We start from the raw sequence: 22,083 nt of genomic DNA, 5'->3' as shown, positions 1-22,083 counted from the left end.
AGCACTGAGGGCTTTGTTTTTGATTTGTCTTTTTCTTTAACTTTGTATGTCTCGCAGGTACACCATCTGCCACAAAACAGAGGTGGTGAAGAATACTCTGGATCCAGTGTGGCAGGCTTTTAAAATTCCCGTCAGGGCGCTGTGTAATGGTGACTATGACAGGTATAGTAGGACACACAAGGGGATGCATGAATGTTTACAGTTAAATGGAGATAATATTAATATACACAACAGGAACAGGAATATAGGTGAGCATATTTTTAAGCAGAGTCAAGCCAAGACATGTTTGGATTTGTTTGTGTTCTTATTGCGGCACAGATGGAGAAATTCTGGGTTAATAACTTTGTTTAAAATAATAATTTGGCTGATAACTCATGTATATGCTAATATTCCTTTTTGTGTGTCTAATTCTGTTTTGGTCTGAAAGTTAAAGTTTTTAGCTCTTTATCGTCCTTTGAATACTAAATAGGCACAGACTTACAAGACTTAGGTAAACTAGATGTTTGGGCGATGTTTAGGAGCTCCTTTGTATGGAAGCCCGTTTCTGCTACTAAATTTTTAAAAAGTATCCATATCTCAAAATTTCAAGTTATCTTTCTCGCAATTTTGACTTAATAACTCGAAATTTTGATTTATTAACTCAAAATTTTGAGAAAAGTAACTCAAAATTTCGAGTTAGCGCTGCCAATCAGTAATCTATGTGGAATGCGCACTCAAAACTGGATCGCAACAAACTGGCGCTTTCGAGAGTACGTTTGTAGATAGCAAGGCCATGTGATTCAGCTAATAACACAAAGATTCCATCATTTGTGAAGCCACGATGAAAATAATTAGCAATTTGTGCGTTCATGACTGGCTGTAATACCGGTAACTTAGCTGTAGCATTTGTAGCTGAGGGCTTCAGCTTCCGGGTAACAAGGAAATGACATCAATCACGTAGATTACCGATTGGCAGCCCTAACTCGAAATTTTGAGCTATTAACTCAAAATTTTGAGTCAATTTTTTTGACATTTTGAGTTAATATGTTATTAGCTCAAAATTTCCAGAAAATAACTCAAAATTTTGAGAAAGATAACTCAACATATCAAGTTATGGATACTTTTTTTTAAAATTTAGTGGCAGAAACGGGCTTCCATACCTTTGAGATCCTTTTAAAAATTATTTAGTAATAAGTAGTAAGTAAGTAAAGCGCTTCCTTACTGTTAGCTTGCAGAAAAATGATGCATGCTAATGACAGTTTACTGTAGTTACCCAGGTTTTTACAATTTTAGTACAGTGTAACTCAGGTAGTGCGACAGGCCAGGAGTTAAACTAAAGAAAATGCTATAGAAGAGTTACAGAAATGACCAGGTTCTGACATGTTAGCATTAACATGAAGATCCAATCGGAAATAAAATTAGACAACTTGGATCTTCAGAAAGTCCTGACTGATACAGCTATAAACCATTCTTTCAATTGTTTTAAAGGACTACAGTCAACAGATATGAGTGTCAAACTTTGTTTTTGCATGGATAATTTATTTTTAACCTCCTAGGACCTGGCATCCACATATGTAGACATCACATTTTGGGTTGTCTAGACCAAAATACAAAATTTTGCTCTACAAGTGCCTGATATCCTCGTACGAGGACATTATACTCCCACTGTTCTATCAAAATTTAAAATGAATTTGAGAAACAAAAATCAGGTTAAAAAATAAATAAATCAGGTAATTCTTTGTTTTTACATTCATCAGGTCCCAATCAGCCCAAATAGCAAAGAGAAATTAAAAATGCATGCCATGAAAGAGTTGCCGTGCCATAAAAGAGCATGCATAAAAATATAACAGTAGAATGCAATACTGTTACAGTTAAATGCTTCAGAAATCGTTAGAACACAGAGCTGTAATTAACATTTTAATTTTATTTTGTTGCAGAGTGCACTCTTTGTACAGGTGTCTATTTCTAAGGTGACAGCTACAGATTAAAGATTTGGAACCTAAACCTGGATACATTTAAACATTAAAGCTTACCAGACCGTAGTCTTAGAAAGGAGATGTAGAAACTTCTTTAGTTTGTCTAGAACTTCCTCTCTTTGCTGAGGACATGTGCATTCCACAGACCAGTGGCCAGCTCTATAAACAGAAAAATAGTAAATCTGTGGTGCTGATTGATTTTTCTTAATGGGATTTCACTCAATCCACTTGTTTCTCTGCACAGGAGCATTAAGGTGGAGGTGTACGACTGGGACAGAGATGGAGGGTGAGAGAGCAATGCTTTCCTGCATGTTAAAGCTACAGTGTGTGGTGCAATGGTCCATGAATTTATGCAGTATCATTATTTAATGTATTAAAACTACATTCTAAAAAGAGAGATACCAGCGAGACTGTTATTGTGTGTTCTTAAAATCCAAAAAAGCTGCCCTGATAACATCAGAGCATATGTGCAAAGTAGGGAAGTGCTTTTGGGATTTTGCTAACAGACCACTCTCCAAAGTGGATGTCCTTATACACACTCTTGTTTTTCACTGTTAAAGAGTAGACACTGCGGAAAAATATCTCAGCAGAGCCCTGCACGTGACAACACTCCCTTCTACTTCAAATATACAACACATTAATTATTAATATTTTCTGAACTGTCTCTCAATGGTTACCTTCATGGTGTCAGGCAGGGAATAAAGATCGTGTTTATCTTTTGAAGCAAGTGAATTCCCAGTACTCAGGGGCACAGTTTGCCCCTTCATTGTTCATTTCATACACAGTTTGTGACATTTCAAGGGCGTTTTGCCCTGAGCTCCTATTAATATCTGACCCTGAATTCCAACTCTGCTGATTATCTCTGTGAAATTACATAAATGGTTTCTACACCCACGCCTACAGTAACCAATGAGCTTCTCAGTGATAGTCCTGCTCCTTGAAGAAGACTTCAAATATTATGCACACTACAAACAAATTGATCCAATCTGTTATTCTCTAGCAGGCATTTGGACCATTCCTCTTGTCATTATTATTATTTTTACTTTTCCTGACACAGCTTTACTACAGTGTTTCCTGTTTTTAGCAATGGCCTAATGTGACTCTGTGTGTGTTCTTACAGCCACGATTTCATCGGAGAGTTCAGTACAAGCTACAGGGAAATGTCCAGAAGCCAGTCACAGTTCCACGTCTATGAGGTGATAATCCAACTCCTTTTCCCCACACCTTTCATAATATTAATTATTTATTATTCTCTCATCAAGATATCTAATTCAATTCAATTCAGTTTTATTTATACAGCGCCAAATCACAACAGTCGCCTCAAGGCGCTTTATATTGTAAGGTAGACCCTACAATACATACATAGAGAGAAAAACCCAACAATGAGCAAGCACTTTGGCAACAATGGGAAGGAAAAACTCCCTTTTAACAGGAAGAAACCTCCAGCAGAACCAGGCTCAGGGAGGGGCGGCCATCTGCTGCAACCGGTTGGGGTGAGAGAAGGAAGACAGGATAGAAGACATGCTGTGCAAGAGAGACAGAGATCAATAACAAGCATGATTCAGTGGAGAGCGGTCTATTAACACATAGTGAGTGAGAAAGGTGTCTGAAGAAGAAACACTCAGTGCATCATGGGAATCCTCCAGCAGCCTACACCTATTGCAGAATAACTAAGGGAGGATTCAGGGTCACCTGATCCAGATATCTAACCAAGACATGAACCTTCAAACAGCTATTTGAGCTCATAGAGCGGTGTTAACATATTATTAATGTGAGGGGTTTACACAGCTTACGTGTCAACACTGTAAGGGTAATACTCTCTGATACACCCACTGAACGAGAATAAAACGTGCTTCAGAGACTGTTACCCACTGTTGCATGCCGTTGCACAATGTTTAAATAAAACATGTCATTCAACCTGGAAACAGCAAAATGCTGTGCCCCATTTTCAAACTGAACATACCCGAGGCAAGTTGTTATTAAAAAATATCCTCACAAACATTTTAACTAGTCCATGCAGGAGATCGGGCATTTTTAACAAAGAGAATGCTTTGAAAAAAGTGGAAATAATTCAAACGCATGTAGTTTTTCACTTGAATATAGGACACATTGTGCAACTTCAAAGCATTTATAGCGTAATCTCTGTACAACAGTTAGTATACAACAGAAGCTGCGCAATAATTAGAGCAATACCAGGAGGACATGTGATCTGGAAAGCTTCTACGTTGTGGTCAGTCTACAAAAGATTAGAAAATTATTGTTGGATTCATTCACTTTTCACTGATTTAAAGTACACATTTTTCATGCTATATTTTCAAGTTGAAACCAACTGTGGTCACACAGTTTAAACAAATGATTTAGTTCATGCCATGCTCAGGACAGCTGTATTTTTCAACCTCAGTGCCATTAAGGTTTAATACTTTAAATGTGGTGCCATGACAAATAAAGTAAATACTTCGATCTAATAAAATTTTATAGGCTACAAAGCACTAAATAAAAAGAAACAGCTAAGTAATGATATCAAGTCATTAAATAAAAATAATTGACATTATCATGAAAAACTGGAATACTAGAGTAAAGAACTGCAGGTCTGTGGGACTGAAGTGGGTCGGATGAGGCTCACTTCTATCTTTAATCACAGCATTGCGTCCATACAGAAGAACATTTACAGTAGTTTTTCCCCACACACTGCAGCGTGAGCACAGGCTCAAAGTCAGGAAAAGTCATTTTTTTTCTGTGTAATGTGAACATAAGTTTTGTCTCTCTTCCCCCTGGGGCCAGAAAGCTAGATGAATAAAACCAGACAAACACATTCATCAGAGGTTGGAATCTGACTGCTCTTACGCTCGTGGACTGTCAGTATACGATGCATCACCTTGATCCGGTAGTTTATAATACCAGGTGCACATGTTCTGAGTTGCATATTTTACGTTATGTTTGAGTTTTGTCCGAGTCAACATTTTCTAGAGCCACCTTCAAGTGTCATTTCTCACCAGTGGGAGTGTATATTATCTTCCTATAGTTTTCAGCAGTTTTTGCCTGTCCCAAGGAGGTTTGTTTCAGGGTTCAAGGATATCTTTCTGCTTGATCGTGAGGTGGCGTTTAGGGCAAGTTAGAAGTGAATTTCTAGTCTGGATCCAACAAGAGTTCTTCAGCATTGCTTGATAGGACAAAATTGCTAATTTCACATCATATTTGAACGAGCAAATTGTAAAAAGAAAACAATGGTAGAAATAGTCTTTTCTATACAGTCTTTGATTGCTCTTGTTATTTATTTGTAGCTCACATAATAATCTAAAATGTAAAAGACTCACTTTATTGTTGTGTTCATTTGTATTCCAAAGACTGAAATGGAGCATTATAGCTGGGATTATACACGGATTCTTTAATTACAGTGATTAACAGGCTGATATACAGCCATCCAGATGGAACTCACTAATATGTGTACTGCACGCTGTTAAGCAAGTTCCCTAAAAGGCTGTGCTTCCCTCTTGTCCTCGTTGCAGTTTGCTGACTGGTGTATCAGCTGTGTTCGAGCTAAGCATAAATCACTGAAAGTTAAGAGTCAGTAAAACTATGAAGCATAATCTGGAGAATAGATGTGGGGAGAGCAGGGTGCTCTCTCCACTCTCGTGTGATGTAACTGGGGGTTATCAAATCATTTAGACCAGTGCTGTCTTCAGCTTCATCAATCCTTAGCTCAGTTTTTAATTTTCTCCAAAACAGAGAAAATCAATTGTTCCTTGAGCAGAGGACAAGTAATAGAATACAAAATGAAGTGTGTGAACATGTTCTGAAAAATGTTTGGGGAGTGTGTACACTCTGTTGGAAGCCTCTATTGAAAGCAGTCTCCTGTGGCATTTGGAATACATGAATCTGAAGAGGGAGAGTAAACAGAGCTATTTCCATCAGTGACACCCACTGCAGTGTGCTGATGGAGATTCAGACATGTTTAGTTTTAAGAAGGCATGTGTTTTAATTTATGGAATAATCTGTTTTGATGATTCAAACTGATTTCTACACAGGTGCTAAATCCAAAGAAGAAGGGGAAGAAGAAGAAAAAGTACCAAAACTCAGGAACGGTATGCTGTTATTGTTACTCAAGTTGTCCTAATATGTTGGCTGAACTTTCATGCCATGTACCGATACAAAGTGATGCCATATAAATTCTGTACTTCCAATGTTCCCTAAAACCTTTCTTCTGCAATATCATAACAGTGCCATCCTCATTTTTATGTGCGTGAAGCATCTGATGTTTACTGTTATCATCGCTAAACTTAAGGATTAAAGTGCCTTATCAAAAATGGATTTTTTTTTATTGGTGAGATGTATAGAGGATTTTATCTCAGGTTATTTTCTCAAATATCCCCCTCAATGTTCAGAAATGTTTGGTTTGTTTTCTCATATTTTCCTTACAGTGGTGCAAACTTCATATTAACAGTCCATTAAGAATCGGCTTACATCCACTGTTTTCAAGGTCAACTTAATATTTTATTAGTTAAAAAAGCCTTATAACTTAAAAACTGTAATTTTTACAAGTATATTGTCCTCATATGGAATGTACTGGATAACAATTTGAAATATTTCACATTTGACCTCTGATCTCTCCTTCAAGGTCTAAGTCTATATAATGATACTATATATATGGTTAAACTATTTCTTACTGCCATTGTTTGTTTTGACAAAACATTGGCATATAGAGAATTATATAATGATATATACTGATCCTAAATGTCACATTACTTGGACTTCTTTCTTTCTTCTTCAAGGTCAAACATGTAAAACTCATAAAATGTCTTTTATGTTTAAAACTACATTTAAAATTCTGCTGACTTTGTTTTTGTTACCAACATGTAGGAAATGCTGCTGGTTTATGTGGACTCTAAATATCACATTATAGTTTACATTAAAATATCATATCATATTTGACCTCTGACCTCACTCTAACATTTCACATCTGTCTTTGTTTCAAGTTGACCAAAATTACATTATTTTTTACTGAACTACAAGAACAAAGAAAATAAAATCAACATATAGAAAATACAAGACAGTTTCCTTAAAAGTAAATACTGCCTAGAGAACGTGCTGCCTTGGTGGGGTTTTTCGCTCTCAGCACTTCTTGATTCTCCTTTATGGTTTTACCTTAATTCTGGCATCTCGACACACACCTTGTCATCTGTACCATGAGCTGAAAAAGTTCTGAGCCACCTGCACTTTGCTTCTATGGGAGCTGCTTGACATGAAGCTCCCAGTGCAGAATTTTTGTGGTGATGTTACATGCTCATCTGGGTTCAAAAGAGACCCCCCCCCTACACACACACACACACACACACACACACACGCAGATAAAAAAATCCTAATCTGGTTTATTTTCTCTATGTCATCTCTGCATGTGTTGGTGTGTTTAGTCTTGTTTAGTCTTAGCTTAATAAAATACTATTAGAATTATAAAATAGCATAAAAACCACAGTGGAGCAAAACAGAAAAGATCACAGCCCTAAAAAATAAATGTTAGAAACATTTGATCAGTGGTGTAAAAATGTCTCAGCAGAGAATCAGGTGCTACAGTGACAGATTCACACTGCACAAGTACTTCCTGTCTAATTGGCGCACATGTCTGCCTGCAGGTCACTCTGCTGTCCTGCCTGGTGGACACTGAGCTGTCTTTCCTGGACTACATCAGAGGCGGGTAAGGTCACAATAATTGATAGCATACAGTACTCAATTAGGCAGCAACATTAATGTCATCATTAAATTCTGAATGGCCTGGAGTTAGCAGTGTAGACGCAGCAGAGAGGACTGCCGCTGCCTTTTATCTCCCCCTTCCAAATGAAGACAGACAGCTGCCGATAACCTGCTGCTTAATTGCTCATGCTGCGTGCTTTGAAACATGCTATCATATAATCTGGCTCGATTGATGGCTCTGTTTCTCCTCATGTGACTTATTTATTCTGTTCTTTTATTTCTTGTAGGACTCAGATTAATTTCACAGTGGCAATTGATTTCACAGCATCAAATGGTGAGTGTTTTAAAGCTCTGCCCACATATTATTGAAATCTTTTTAGTGTATCAACAGATAAAATGTTGCAGGCTAACGATCAGATCTTTATATGATTTGAACCTTTAAGAGACTGCTTATCCGCTCATTTGATGGCTCTTCACCCCTTAACTTGACTAAGAAGATAGAACAGCTGAAAGCTGGATAATTATTAGAACGCTATCTGTTGCTCTAAATCTCTGAGCTCAGCTTGATTTTTCTTGTTAGCCAAAAGTTTCTGCCTCTCTGGAGAACGAAAGCCATTACTCCCACATTTTGCCCAAATTTATTTTCAGTTTAGATTGTTGTGTTCATGTAGTGGCGGTTTATAAAACCCACAGGAAAACCACAATGCATTTATCAGAACAACTTAACGTCAGACAAACAAAATGAGCTATTCTGCACCGATGACTTTGTCAGGGATGAGTAATGTTCTCATTTCAGCAAAAGATGATTTAGTGAGTCAATATATGTTATACAATTTTAGAGACTTCTTTCTGCCACAAGAGATATTAATGAGTTTCTGTGCTGCCATCAAAGCAGCTCCCACACTGTAAAATAATAGTGGTGTGATGCATCTATTTATAATGTATGCATATTATCTTCATTAGTTTTTCTTTGATCCTATTTGTAAAACAGGTTGTTCCAGACTGTTACAGCTGTCTCATTTCTTTAATAATGTTGCGCAAACAAAGCCGTAGGCTACAAGTTTTCTCAAACCCAAAGCCAACGCTGAACTCATTTCAAATGAATATTATTATTGTGACCCAAATCTAATACACCATGTTCATCTGGGCCACAGAGCACCCTTGGTTTTCTAATTATTATTATTATTATTATTATCATTATTATCATTATTATTATTATCTGGCAGATGTGTCACCGCATAGTCCTGTAAGGGGTGCAAGATTTATAGTATGAGTGACCTCCTCGCCGCCACAGCTTCCAAATACTGTCGGTTATTTGGATTCATGCTCACATACACCATCCTGCTGTTGCAAATGTTAGATGGAGAACCACCTCAATGTGCATTAATCTGAAGCTGAAAGGGGCCTAGAATAGGTCCTCTAGTATAGCGGTCCCCAACCTTTTTTGCGCCACGGACCGGTTTATGCCCGACAATATTTTCACAGACCGGCCTTTAAGGTGTCGCGGATAAATACAACAAAATAAAACTAGTACCGGTACCGAAAAAAAGAAGATTTATTCATAACACAGGTGAAAAGACCCAGGAAAACCGAGTTAACGATAAAAACGATAACAAAATAACGCTGAAAACCGATAAAAACCCTGAAAACCACATATTTCACACCTGAGCCTCATCTCTCGCGGCCCGGTACCAAACGACTCACGGACCGGTACCGGTTCGAGGCCCGGGGGTTGGGGACCGCTGCTCTAGTACAGTCTTCACTCTACTTTTTAGCGCAGCTTCAACAACATTAATATAACTGGCTCACAGCTGTTATTTAGTCTTAAATTTGCATTTATCAGTATTCTCAGTTTTTCAAATTTCACTCTGTAATGGTGACAGTCGTTCAAAAAGCAAGCCTCGCGTCACATACGCTGTCTTGGTAACACATTCAAGCAGTTATTTGGACAGTTCTTTCAAAGCCTGCAAGTAAATGAATAAGGGAGGACTGTAGTTGTGACAGTTGGAACATAACTGAAATAAAGATTAGCTTCAGGACTTTGGTAATGTCCACAAAAAGATTTTGTACAAAGGCCAGAAATGCCATGAAACAAAAAAGCTTTGACAAAAACCTTCACCATGATAGTGAGCAGCATAACAAACTCTTGTGAACGTATGTTATGTGCACGCGTTAGTGCAGCAACACATGCTAAATGTTAGCATCTGCTTTGGTCCTCATAGTGTAACGTGCTAGTATGCTAACATTTCTTAATTAGCACTTAATACAAATATACTTTTACATTTGCAAACGTAAAAGTATATTGGCTCTCATGTTTCACGATTGGCTCTCATGTTTCCTGTTTTGCCCGCTAATTGAGTCTTCATGTGCAGGTGGGAAAGGCCACTGTCTTTATCCTCATCCTGAGTGCTGTTGCTTCTTTTATAATATCTGTGATCTGTTCTCAAGGCTGTTAAATTCTACCCAGTCCATAGAGCCTAAGGTTTTTCATTTTAGCCTTACAGTTTTGTAACTGCTTACGATTAAATTCAGTAATGTTTGCTTCAGGTTGAAAGAGCCAATAGTTTAAGAGTTAATTACTGAACTATTTAAAAATAGATCTATGTGGTAAATAAATGAATCCAAACTGCCTGACAGGGTCCATAAGTTACGAGCTAATTTGAGAAAATGTAAATATTTTTGGTTTTGATGTTCACATTGTAACAAAAATCAAATAACACATGATTTTTGGTCTTTGCTCTCGTCGTTATATTAACTTTTCTTTCATGTAGCTATTCTTAAATAAATAGGACACAATTTACGATGGGCTTTATTTAACACCAGTTTTGCCATTATTGGGTTTGATTATTTAATTGTCAGGAGTGGCTTTTGAAATTTATACACAAGAATATTGTCAGTTTTTGCTTATTTCATTAGTTTGTGCAAATTGGAATAAAGCTCTGAAGGATCGGCTCAATATCTTGTAAGTTTAAAATGACTACAGTACGTTTCATGTTGCCTATCTATCCTGCAATATTTGGGGAAATTGTATGACCCACTGAGGTGTGAGGCAGCCATTGAGATTGTTTCTTCCTCCAGTGCAGCTGTGCCTTGCAGAAATGTCTGTCTGCAATTTAACCCCTTTCACCTTCTCTCCTCCTTTTTATTTCAATATGACTCACAGCCCAGGGGGAGCAGGCATAATTACAGTGTGATGCTGATGTGTGTTTTATTTTGTTGAACCATTCGGGTCCCAGGCAACCCATCCCAGCCCACCTCACTCCATTACATGAGCCCTTACCAGCTAAATGACTATGCCATGGCACTGCGGGCTGTCGGTGAGATCATCCAGGACTACGACAGCGACAAGATGTTTCCCGCGCTGGGTTTTGGTGCCAAGCTTCCCCCAGATGGACGGGTCTCACATGAGTTTGCCCTGGTGAGGACATCGTTTTTTTCTTCATATCCAGCCATCCATTTGTCCAGATACATACATGAAAAAAAAGCTTTGCTCCATTTTTTCTTCTGTATTATGTTTAGGCACATACAGTCTAAACCTGGATTAAACATGCAAACGTTATGTTGTTTCTTCCACGTAAGATGTTGAAAAATGATGAAGGGTTGACTGACAGTATATTGTTTACTTCTTGTTTGCTTAATAATTGACACGGGAAATTATTGGATTCCAAGTTCCATTTGAGTAACGTTTTAAGGTTTTAGTCTTAACACTGCAAAATCTTTCTTTAGGCAGTAATGAAACTTTAAATAATAAAGTGAAGCAAGGATCTAAGCCTCTATTACCAACTCTTTAAAGCTGTGCATAGACATGGCCTCGGTTTGAGCTAAAGTTAACATGTGTCATGCTAAATGTTAGCATCTGCTTTGGTCCTCACAGTGTAACGTGCTAGTATGCTAGCATTTCTTAATTAGCACTTAACACAAATATACTTTTATGTTTGCTATTTGGTAATACATCAAAGTACAGGATAAATTAAATTGCATGGGAAGCAACAGTGTCTTTAATATTAGTGCCAGTCCATCTGTGAATTATATGATAATCAGTTACTAAGAAACTTGACCTGACAAGGTGAGGAACCGTCAAAGAGCGTGGTTTCATCCTCTGGAAATCATGTCATTTTTGTAGTCTGTTGGATCTGACACTGGGCAAGAAGTGAGGCATACGCTGGAGATGTTTTCAGTCCTTCACAAAGCCACAATTCATCTGATAATTAAATCTTGTGTTATGTGAGATTCCAACCAAACAATGTTTTTGACCAAAGGAAATAAAGCCTTGCTTTGTGACGGGTCTTGTGAAATTCAGTGCTGATTTGATGAACATCATTAGAACTGGCAGAATAAAAGATTTGGCCTGTCCTCAAACTGCTGTTGAATACGGCTGCGAAAGCAAATCTTTTCATATCTTTGGTGCCAGCTGGAGGAGTCTGTCAGTCACACTGACCACAAGAAAACTAAAGCGACATCTAAAACATAACGTAATACTGCATGCAAGTTAAAAAAGAAAACTTTTCGAAAATCCAACAAAAAACACTTTCAAACAGGCACTCTCTTACATACTTGGTGTTACAGTGAACAAATATATTGGTGGGTGGTCAGTGCTGCTGTCCAAAAACGTGTACACAGCATCCAAACTGCCTGCGCACTGTGGAGATAGAAGCCTAAAGAGCCAAGTGAGTTTGTTTTTAGGTGTGATAACATGCCAAGTTTATTTTTTTTATTATTTGTATAAGGCCACTGTTAGTCATACAAGAGTGACAAAGTATTTTAACTGTAGTTTAATTTCTTTGTATCAATCTTTATCTGTTGAAAATGGGCAGATTGTAGGCTGCATTTTATTTTATTAAACCAAAGACAGTAAATCAGTTAATTTGCACTATGTCTAGTTAGTGTCATGGCTGTGTGAAGGCAGGCAGGGAGGAAGGACCCAAAATGCAGGACTCGGAGGCAGATGTAAACTCAAAACACTCAGCTTTATTGCTGGGCAGAAAAGGAACATAAAGTTAACTAAACTGGGAATACAGACATAAACTAGGCAGGCAGGGTTAACGTGAGGGTGCGTAGGCGTTAACGACGCGACACTGACACAAAGACACACTGGGCTTAAATACACTGAGGGAGTCATCAAGGAATTAGAGACAGAAGGGGAACACAGCTGGGAGGAATAAGACCTAACGAGACAGGGAGAGCAAAGCTGGAACACTGACATCAGACAGGAACAAGAACCTTCAAAGTAAAACAGGAAACAAAACACACTTTACTAAGACACGGACTAGACAGAGACAGACTTGACACTGACCAAAACCTACTAAATAATAATCATAATCAAAACAGTATCACTGATCAATCAGAACATAAATCATAATCTAGAAAAACACCAAAATACGAGAAACCGAAATCTGGGTCAACATGACCCAGAACCGTGACAGTCAGCTTCTAAGGACCATTTTTAGTTTTATACCATCAACATTATGAAATTTGGTAACGTTAAGACTTTTTTGAACTGTAACTGTGATGCAGTGACTGGCACTGGTTGGTTCTTGGTTCATGAATTACCTCATGAATCTCCTCCAGTTAGGTTCAGCGATGATTCCTTATTGGCTGCAGTTGTGCATGTCTGGGTGTCTGCCTCTGTGTTAGCACTGCGATGGACTGATGATCTGTCAGTGTCAGCTGGGAAAGGTTCAAGTCTGGAATTGATGGATGTAACTTTTGCACTTTTTTCCCAGACCCTTTCATTTGTATTGTAGTCGCTGAAGGTAATTTTTTGAGATTTATTTTTTTAAAGGATTCTGATAAATTTACATCGATTTGTGTGTAATTGTGTCTAGGAAATTGGTACCTTCTCATAAACCTATGATTAATTCATTAAAATAGATTGGAGCAGGTTTGTACTTTGTGGAAGCTGCCATATCCCTCCACCGTGTATAAATACAGTCGGCAGGAAGAACTTCTAGTTTCTGACTAATTGTGTTTTATGTACGTGGCTATAAAATGGCTCCATAAACAAAACAAGGCAGAGGAGAAGAGAGGCTGTGGGAGTTTGCGTGCTGACATTTCAATTTGTGCCTGCACCTTCAGAGTATCATAGCTCTGTGTTACCTTTGGAGAAGGAGTCCCTCTCACTAAAGAAATTAAATTGCAAAAAATAAGAAAATGCCAGTGGTATCTAAAAAATATAGTATCCTCTTCCTCCTCACATCAAGCCTCATCTCCTAAACTGAAGTCAGGGCTCTAACAGCGTGCATAAGTTTATTCCACGATATTGTCAGCAGATTAGACATGTGACCTGAACAGCTAAAAAAGAGCTGACTAAACAACAACAGCTGGTTGTAAGCTAACATTGCTCTCGCTAATGTTATAGTCAAGTGTCCTAAAAATCATACTTTCCCTCTGATAAAGAGTTTGATTACATTCTCACAGCATATGAGCATCTTACTGACAGAAAACCTCAGCATGTTCTCAGCAACTCATTTTAGCTTTGCTGTAATCGGACAGAGGTGAGCTTCTCAGACTCATTGATCTGTATCTGACTCCTTCCACAAAGTTTTACAGCCTTTTCCCGAGTAAATACGCTTCTCACCCAGCATTGACAGCTGAGGTATACAGTGGGCTGACAACAAGGTAATGCACTCAAATGGGTAGGGGCATTCTACTGACATGCAGCAGTGAAGATTTGACCTACTGTAGCTTTAAACTTAGGATTGAGATCCCACATTGTTCATATTGAGTAGAAATAGTTGTGCTTTTGACTGTTCATCTCTCCTTATTCCACTCATCCATTTGTCTCTACCACTCTGCCAGTGTCAAGTGCTCTAGGGCTGTAGACATCCTGACCATTACTCAAGCCGCACATAATCTCTTCTTGGTCGACTCTCACCTCCAGATGTTGCTCCAGAGGCATTTACAGCCATTACAGCTGCTCAGCATCGGCTACTCCCTAAAGGCACACATGCATTAATTTAACGATTGAGGATCTGACTGAGTCAGCTCTTAAAGAGGAAGGCTACAGCTGTGTAGCCACAGTGGGAGAAGGCCACCACTGAATCTGACGTTAATTATGCAAGCTCCATTTACAAAACAATGGAGTCTCATGTGCACTGTTCGTACTCATGGGTAGCCAAGCAGAGTTAGTGAGGATGGTTTCTTACTCAGATAATTGAAAGCCTAAAACATATGGGTAGTTTAAATAATGCATTGTTTCCTTTTTTGCGACTTTCTTTTGGGCCTCCAAAAGCAGTCAACCAGGCACAGATTTAATATTTTAATATTACAGATGTGGGAGACACAGAGGAAGAAGCCAGAGGATGGGCTTATGTCAGAGTCTAATACAAATTATCATCATGTTTGATCTTTTTATAACTAACACTGCAGCTCCAACTTGCCTGAGGATACCATTTACCGAACTGATGCAAAAGAAGGATTAAAGCCTTCCTTAAACTATGTAATTTATAAGTCTAGCTGAGATTCTGCATCCTTAAAAGATCTTTTACACTTGGTGTTAATATTGGAGTATTATCGATGTTTTGGCCCCGGGGTGACCACTTTTCACGTCTCTCAATATGCTAACAGGGAATCCTGTTGTTTGACACTTTGCATCCGAACATGTTCGTTATGATAATTAATTATAACTCTGTCCCAGTCCAGGGAGATCAAATTTAATACAACTTTATATTTTGTTTCCCTGCAGCATGGTGATGTTTTTATTATTCCTTTTAGCAATAAGGAAGTGTCTTCAAATATCAAAACACTTTGCAATATAATTTCATTTAGTTTAATGCCTGATGTTAGATACATGCTACAATCGAGACACTGAGTGCCTTTGAATAAACACTGAGATCAAATCAGTGAAGGTGACAGGATGTGTAAACGTTTAGCCTATGGTGCTGTGAACATATCAACACATATCAACGAAATATATGTCAATATAATCTGTAATTAATTTTGGGCTTTTAACATTTGATGTTACTGTAAACGCAGGTTTACAAATCGTCCGTTTAATTGCATCTCTTTTTGTTTTTATCCTCCTACTCTTGATCCTTAGTGCAGTTCCTTAAGATCCCTTCCTTCTTTAATGCTTTTCTGAATGACTTCCTGTCTTACAAAGGAGGTCTGAACATCAGGTGGATGGGGCTTACAGCCAGAGTTGTGTTACTTTGATTAACATGTTAAGAAAATCTACTTTTTGACATCATCGAGAGCTAAGTGTAGAAAGAACTGTCTGAAAGTGAGAATTTAGAGAACCTGCTGAGTTTTAATTGGTATCATTTTTGCTACATTTGGCATTTTTTGCAATTTATTTATTTAGGTTTTCAGGGGGAAAAAATCTAATGGTTTAGAGGTCTCAAAAACTCCCAGACTCCTGTATCAAAAACAGTAGACTTTGCGTTACAGGGATAACACAAAATTGACATTGACATAGAGGCGAGACACACTGTTCAGGTTGCTGTCAGGCAAGAAAGCTAATACAGAGAGAGAGAGAGAAACCTGTTCATCCACAATTTAGAATCACAAATTAACCTCACGTGTCTGTCTTTGGACTGTGGGAGGATACGGGAGCATCTGGAGAGCACCCACAAAGAGAACATGCAAACCCTGCAGACAGTCCCCAGGCAGGTTCAAACCTAAATCTTCTTGCTGTGACACAGTAGCACTATCCACTGCACTGCCAACTGTCTTAAATATGTTAAGTAGAAATTTAAGGCTCTTTTTTGCTGTGACAAGATGACTTGGACTGCATATTTGAGTTTTTTATTAGTGACTCTAAAATCTTCCAAGGGCCTTTTGTGCAGATGAAATATCTGAATGTCTTATTGTTAACTCATTCACATCTTTGTGTTTTTGTGCAGAATGGTAATCCACAGAACCCATACTGCACTGGTATTGAGGGTGTGATGGAGGCCTATTACCAGAGTCTCAAGAGTGTACGTCTTTATGGACCCACCCACTTCTCCCCTGTTATTAACCATGTGGCCAGGTACGTCCATTATAAATACACCGAGGGATGTGAAACATGTGGTCTGACACGCGTTAATGTCATTAAGCACCATGTCACCAAGAATTGTGCAGCTCAGCAGGAAAGATTCCTAAAAGATTAATCAGCCTTGGTGAAGTTACAGCTTTAAGTGGAGGGAAAAGATGGGGATAAATCACCTGAGAGGAATCAATATGTACCTGCTGTGGTGGTTTGAACATGCAAAGTGGTCATCACAGTGCTTTCAGCAGAAGTCTGCTTCTAGCCTGCACAGTGGCTGATAGACTGGCTTGAGGAGCAAGAATAGGAGCTAATGAGATTTGAAGAAAAAAGAGAAAACAGCTGAGATGCACCTCTGAAGAAATGGCAGTGTGACTCAGTGTTTTCATAGTATACAAACAGTTGGCATTAAGCAGGATTCCCTTATTTAGCAGCAATACAGAAAGTATCAGCTATATGTAGTAATAACACCAAACCAAGCTGCTACATTATACAATCAAAAAGCCAGATGATAAAATAAAAAATAATTGAAATCAACTTCGAAGTTCATTCTGCATCTCCATGTTGTCAAAAGTCTATACAAGGCTCAGCATCACTTCTAATTTCATGATGGTCGGCTCATTCCATCATTCTGAAATAAACACGGGCATACCACTACTACTATTGCTACTCAGATGTTAAAACATATATAATGAGTGCTGTAAAAATTTTAGGTTCTAATACTTTTCTGGATATATCTTTTTGAAAAATGGTTCATCAACCCTCTTCACGGCTATTCTTTTGCACATTGAAATCTGCGTCAGACTATCAAAGATAAAAGCCCGAATATGTTATTGGTCATTGCCACCATCAAAATGAATCAGGATCTGTAATTTGGTAAAGATACAAAAAATGAAGAAAAACATTCACGCTCTTACTGTAAAGTCATATAAAGACAAATATTTGAGCATATAAAGTTTTTGATTAGTATTCAGAATGATTGAAATTTACAGAAAAGCTTGAATTTAATTTATTTTTTTCAAATTTTAATCGCCCGATAAATCTTTTAATGTATAACTATAATTATCGTATAGAGTAGTTTCCTTTCTTTTTCCAAAAAGCCATCGATTGAATCATTTACTGAATCCAAAGATTAGACTTAAAGTTCTTAAACTGTTCTTTTGAACATAGTTTTAAAATAACATTTATAAGCTCAGTGCACACAGGATTATGATTGCTGGCGCCACTGCTGTGAATAACAGTAAATGTCACACCTCCTACCGCTTCACAGATATACAATAGATAAATCCCTTTCTGGCCATCCCAAGAGCCATAAATAGAAAATTCCCTATGCTCCAGTGCTTCAGTGTTAAAGAGTTCGAAACCAGATCAGCATGAGACATACCAAGTTGACTTTTCACTGGATCAGCAAATATGCTCTTCTAAAGGTTTCAAATATTTAAAACAAGTAATACCTTTAGCAGATACTGAAAGAAGCTGTCAGCTGCACTTACTCAATTCACACAAAAAATCACCGATAGAAAGTTACGTGCTGTTTCCTAGTTCTGTGTCTTCCAACTCCCACCTGACATCCCCTATTGCCAGATCTTGTCTCATGATCCTCAAGATTGACTGTAACAAGCACTTTTCCCCCCCCCTTTCATCATCGGCTTTCAAATCCCATCTCTGCGAGCGTCGTCCGCCCACTCAGCCTGAGAATAGATGCATTGTTCACTCCTCACTTGTGTGGAGCATCTGACTGAAATCCAGGAAGATGGCACTTAGAAACAGTGGCATCATGTCACGTCAAATCACTAATTGCTTGACTGTTTTCACCTAAGAGTGTTGTTTAATATATGGTCTCAAAATGCCATGGCACATCACTTCAAAAGTTTTGGTTCATATAACGAAAACCTCTGCAGGCATTGGCTGAATCCATCATGTTTAACAGTATTTTTTAACTGTTATGAAGTCAATGTAATAAACTTGTTCTGCATGAAACTATATTTCAAAGTATTTATCTTTGTATATTAATTGGGTTTCTATATTAACTTTTAATGCTGCAAGTAACATGTTATACGCTATAATAATCCCATACTAATAAGCATTAGTAAGGCATTAGTGTTTACTTAATCATTTATAAAGCATTACTCCTCCTTAGTATGTAATTAAATACAGGTATAAATGTGTGTTCTTTAATATATATTATCACTGTTTGTGAATGTGTTAATAAAAGTTTAATAAATACTTTTCATTGAAATGTAATATTTAGAAATGTTGTGATTACAAAAAACGTTGGAAAAAAGTCTGGCTTTCATTGAGAATAGGTGTGAAATACTTGAATGAAAACCAGTTTTTGTGCGCTTTGTGTGTTAAATACCCCAAACCTCAAACTAATTAGTGTAGCCATGCCCTTCAAATATGCCTATTTCATTTTTTACGTAATTTTTTGGGCCTGGCAACTACACGCAGCTGTAATTGGTCCAGTTGTCTTCCATAAAATAAGATTATAATTTTATTGATCTCTGAGGGATAATAACCTCATATGAGATTTTATCTAATAAGGTGATTGCTGAGGGCAATGTGTGGGGCTTGAGACAGGGGGATTTTAAAGGGCTGCTCCAGCAAGTTAATATTGTGCTCTCATAAAATTGGATCTTCCATAAACTTGCTCCCTCTGACACATAAACTGGTAAGTGCAGTACATATTAAAACTTTAATCAGCTTCAGATGAAAAAAATGCTAATGAAATACCAACAGGATTAAAAATAAAGAAATCAAGTTTGTTAATGATGGAAGTGCATTTTGCATCTTGCAGTTACAGTTAGGATGCCATGCCGGCAGCCTCGCCTCTGTCAGTGCTACGATGTAGCTTGCCATCGCCAGTGTTTGAATGTGTGTGTGGATGGATGGATGACTGGATGTGTAAAGCGCTTTGGGGTCCTTAGGGACTAGTAAAGTGCTATACAAATACAGGCCATTTACCATTTACCATGGTGAAATGCTATGTTATTAGCTTATGCTAGTTAGCTTGGTTATGTAAGAAGCATTGTCCATAAACTGTATAGGTTTATTCTCCGAAACTGAAGCAGGACATAGCAAGCCATTTATGAGTCTCCAGTTTAGTGGCTACAATTAACAGAGGTGAGGCTGGGATAGTATTAACTAGACTCTGTGTTGGCATACCTGTTAAAATGGCCATGCCCCTAACTTTCAGGCCTACTAGGATTCATATGGTACTAAAAAGTAAATGCAGTTACATGCAGTTGTTATAAAGGGTGACACGATTCAAACATCATGGTTTCAACTTGGTGACTTTAACAGAGGAGCTTTTGGAGACGACCTCATGTGGAAATTATAGGAACTGTAGTTTGTGGCGCTTTGACTTTCACTTCATTTTTCCACCCAGAAGTTGCTTTTTGGGGCAGTTTTTTGTCATTTTTTGATCGCCTGACCTCTGACACATCATTTCTTTGCGCACCAGGTATGCCTCGGCAGTGACAGACGGCTCACAGTACTTCATCCTGCTCATCATCTCTGATGGCGTGATCACAGACATGGCGCAGACCAAGGAGTCCATAGTAAATGTACAGTAGCACTTCACATTTAACCTCTGGTCTATGTATATTTTAAAATGTTTTTCAACTTATTTAAACTGGTAAGCACACAGTGGGTTACTAAACGTGATCTACTGTAGCAGTCCGTGAAATGTGTGCTTATAATTGTTCAGTTAATTTACTGTAGAACTTGCAAGGAACCCTGAAGGTATGATTAAAACCCCAATAGAGGCCTAATAAACTAACAAACATCTAATATGAAAGCGAGAGGGCGAAAAGCAGTGCAGCTGCTATCTTTGCCTCTTCCCTCTCTTTGTCTCTCATCTTTACTAATGAGGGAAGTAATGGAAGAGAGGGTCAGTCTGGTCACCACCACGTCCCCCCCCCCCAACACTGCTATGTTCAGCTCTAATAACTCTGCTTTCTAATTAGAGTGATCAGAGTTAATGTGTGTAACGATTTTGGGCGAGCTCATATATTTGGAGCCTCGGCTGCTTGGGCTTAATGCTCCGCACGGCCTCAACGCGCATCCGCTCTCCTGCTTCTTTTTCCACTTTGCCCCCCGTGTGATGTAATGTTATTGTAAAGTGAGATTTGAGAGTAATTATTTACTAGCCCGTGGAGGATCCATGCCCTTCATATCTCAAGCAATTTGGGCGTCCGTCTAATAACCCGGGAAGTTATGAAACACTGAAAAAGCTTCATTCATCCTTCATCAATCCAACTGTACTTTGCTGTCCCACTCAACTAAGATTTAATAAACAATATTGCTATGCAGGCCGGGAGTTCAGCTGGAGCTCAGGGCAGAGGAAGATGTAAATGGGAGTCATTATTAAGCTGTCAAGCTTCGAGAGATTTAGGTTGCAGATGCATGAAATTAGAAACCGTAGATCTCGCCAGGCGAGGGGCTTTATAAAACCGGCTGCAGAGTAAGGACGTAAGGCCCCGTCTGCCTTAACAATGGTATTTAATTTTTTCTATAGAGCTTCCTTTCCTTGGACTGTAACAGTTAATGTATAGTTGGTAATTTGCAGGCCTATTTCACTGGCAGCCTGCACGGTTTAAGATAGCAAATGGTGAAAAGAATGAACGCTGCTTCTTCGCCGCCTTTGATGTGGTTATTCTGTCACTTTCCACCCTTTACAGGCCTCGTCTCTGCCCATGTCTATTATAATAGTTGGGGTTGGACCAGCGGAATTCGATGGTAAGCAGGCTGAATGTGTGTCCGTGTGCAAATACGTGTGTGTTTAAAAGCATGCAGTAATCTTTTGCCCTCACCCCTCGTTCTGCTTCCTATCTTGTCTCCCACATGGTTTAGCCCTTCCTCGTGCAGCTTTTCTTTTCTTCACTCCTCCGCTTACCCTCCCCTTAATTCTCCCTCTCCTCCTTCACAGAAGCCGAGGTAAAGGGGATTTGATAAATTCTCGCTTTTCAGTCCAGCAGCACTCCTTTTTTTTCCATTCTTCTTCTTCTTTATTTTAAATGCGCAAGGGCCACATCACTCTGCTGTGTTTCCTCCCTGAAACATTGGTGTTTACAGTTCACAGAGCAGTCCTCTGTTAAAAAAAGAAAAGAAAAACAAGCTCACTCACGGGGAGCAATGAGCCTGCAGAGTCAACGGGATTAGCACGCATATGAAGTCAGAGTGCGCATTCGCTTTATGTCCCTGTGGTGCTCATTGCTGGCTGTGCTTACATGTATTCGGGCACGTTCCTCTTATGCGCACAGCTACGTGTAACTCACGGCCCCGTGGCTTCACGCTCAGCCGTGCAAATTCTGTGTACTCCTTCCCATTTGAGACTATCAACACTCTAAGTGTAAGCCTGTGGCATGCTAATGACGTTGGCAGGTTGAAACACAAAAACCGTGTGTCATGTTTGCTCACCGCAACGTTGACGTGGCTGTTCAAGCCTCCTGACGGGGTGTTACTGATGCGCTT

General features: G+C 38.6%; 1 protein-coding gene across 1 annotated transcript in view; it reads left to right on the top strand.

The window, feature by feature from the left end:
• Positions 1-22,083, top strand: part of LOC102199648 (copine-8-like) — an 84,717-nt gene that overhangs the window by 59,351 nt on the left and 3,283 nt on the right. The window contains exons 9-18 of the mRNA XM_005731534.1: positions 58-162; positions 2,200-2,241; positions 3,076-3,151; positions 5,981-6,037; positions 7,583-7,644; positions 7,928-7,974; positions 10,877-11,058; positions 16,484-16,611; positions 20,072-20,174; positions 21,291-21,348. Of these exons, the coding sequence (XP_005731591.1) occupies positions 58-162; positions 2,200-2,241; positions 3,076-3,151; positions 5,981-6,037; positions 7,583-7,644; positions 7,928-7,974; positions 10,877-11,058; positions 16,484-16,611; positions 20,072-20,174; positions 21,291-21,348 (860 nt within the window). The remainder of the gene's footprint in view (positions 1-57; positions 163-2,199; positions 2,242-3,075; positions 3,152-5,980; positions 6,038-7,582; positions 7,645-7,927; positions 7,975-10,876; positions 11,059-16,483; positions 16,612-20,071; positions 20,175-21,290; positions 21,349-22,083) is intronic.

Source organism: Pundamilia nyererei, unplaced genomic scaffold, assembly GCF_000239375.1.
Source record: "Pundamilia nyererei isolate P.nyererei 1_Seehausen unplaced genomic scaffold, PunNye1.0 scaffold00043, whole genome shotgun sequence".
NCBI classification, from domain to species: Eukaryota; Metazoa; Chordata; class Actinopteri; order Cichliformes; family Cichlidae; genus Pundamilia; species Pundamilia nyererei.
The sequence above is the reverse complement of the archived record's forward strand: the minus strand, read 5'-3'. Positions and strand labels throughout refer to the sequence as shown.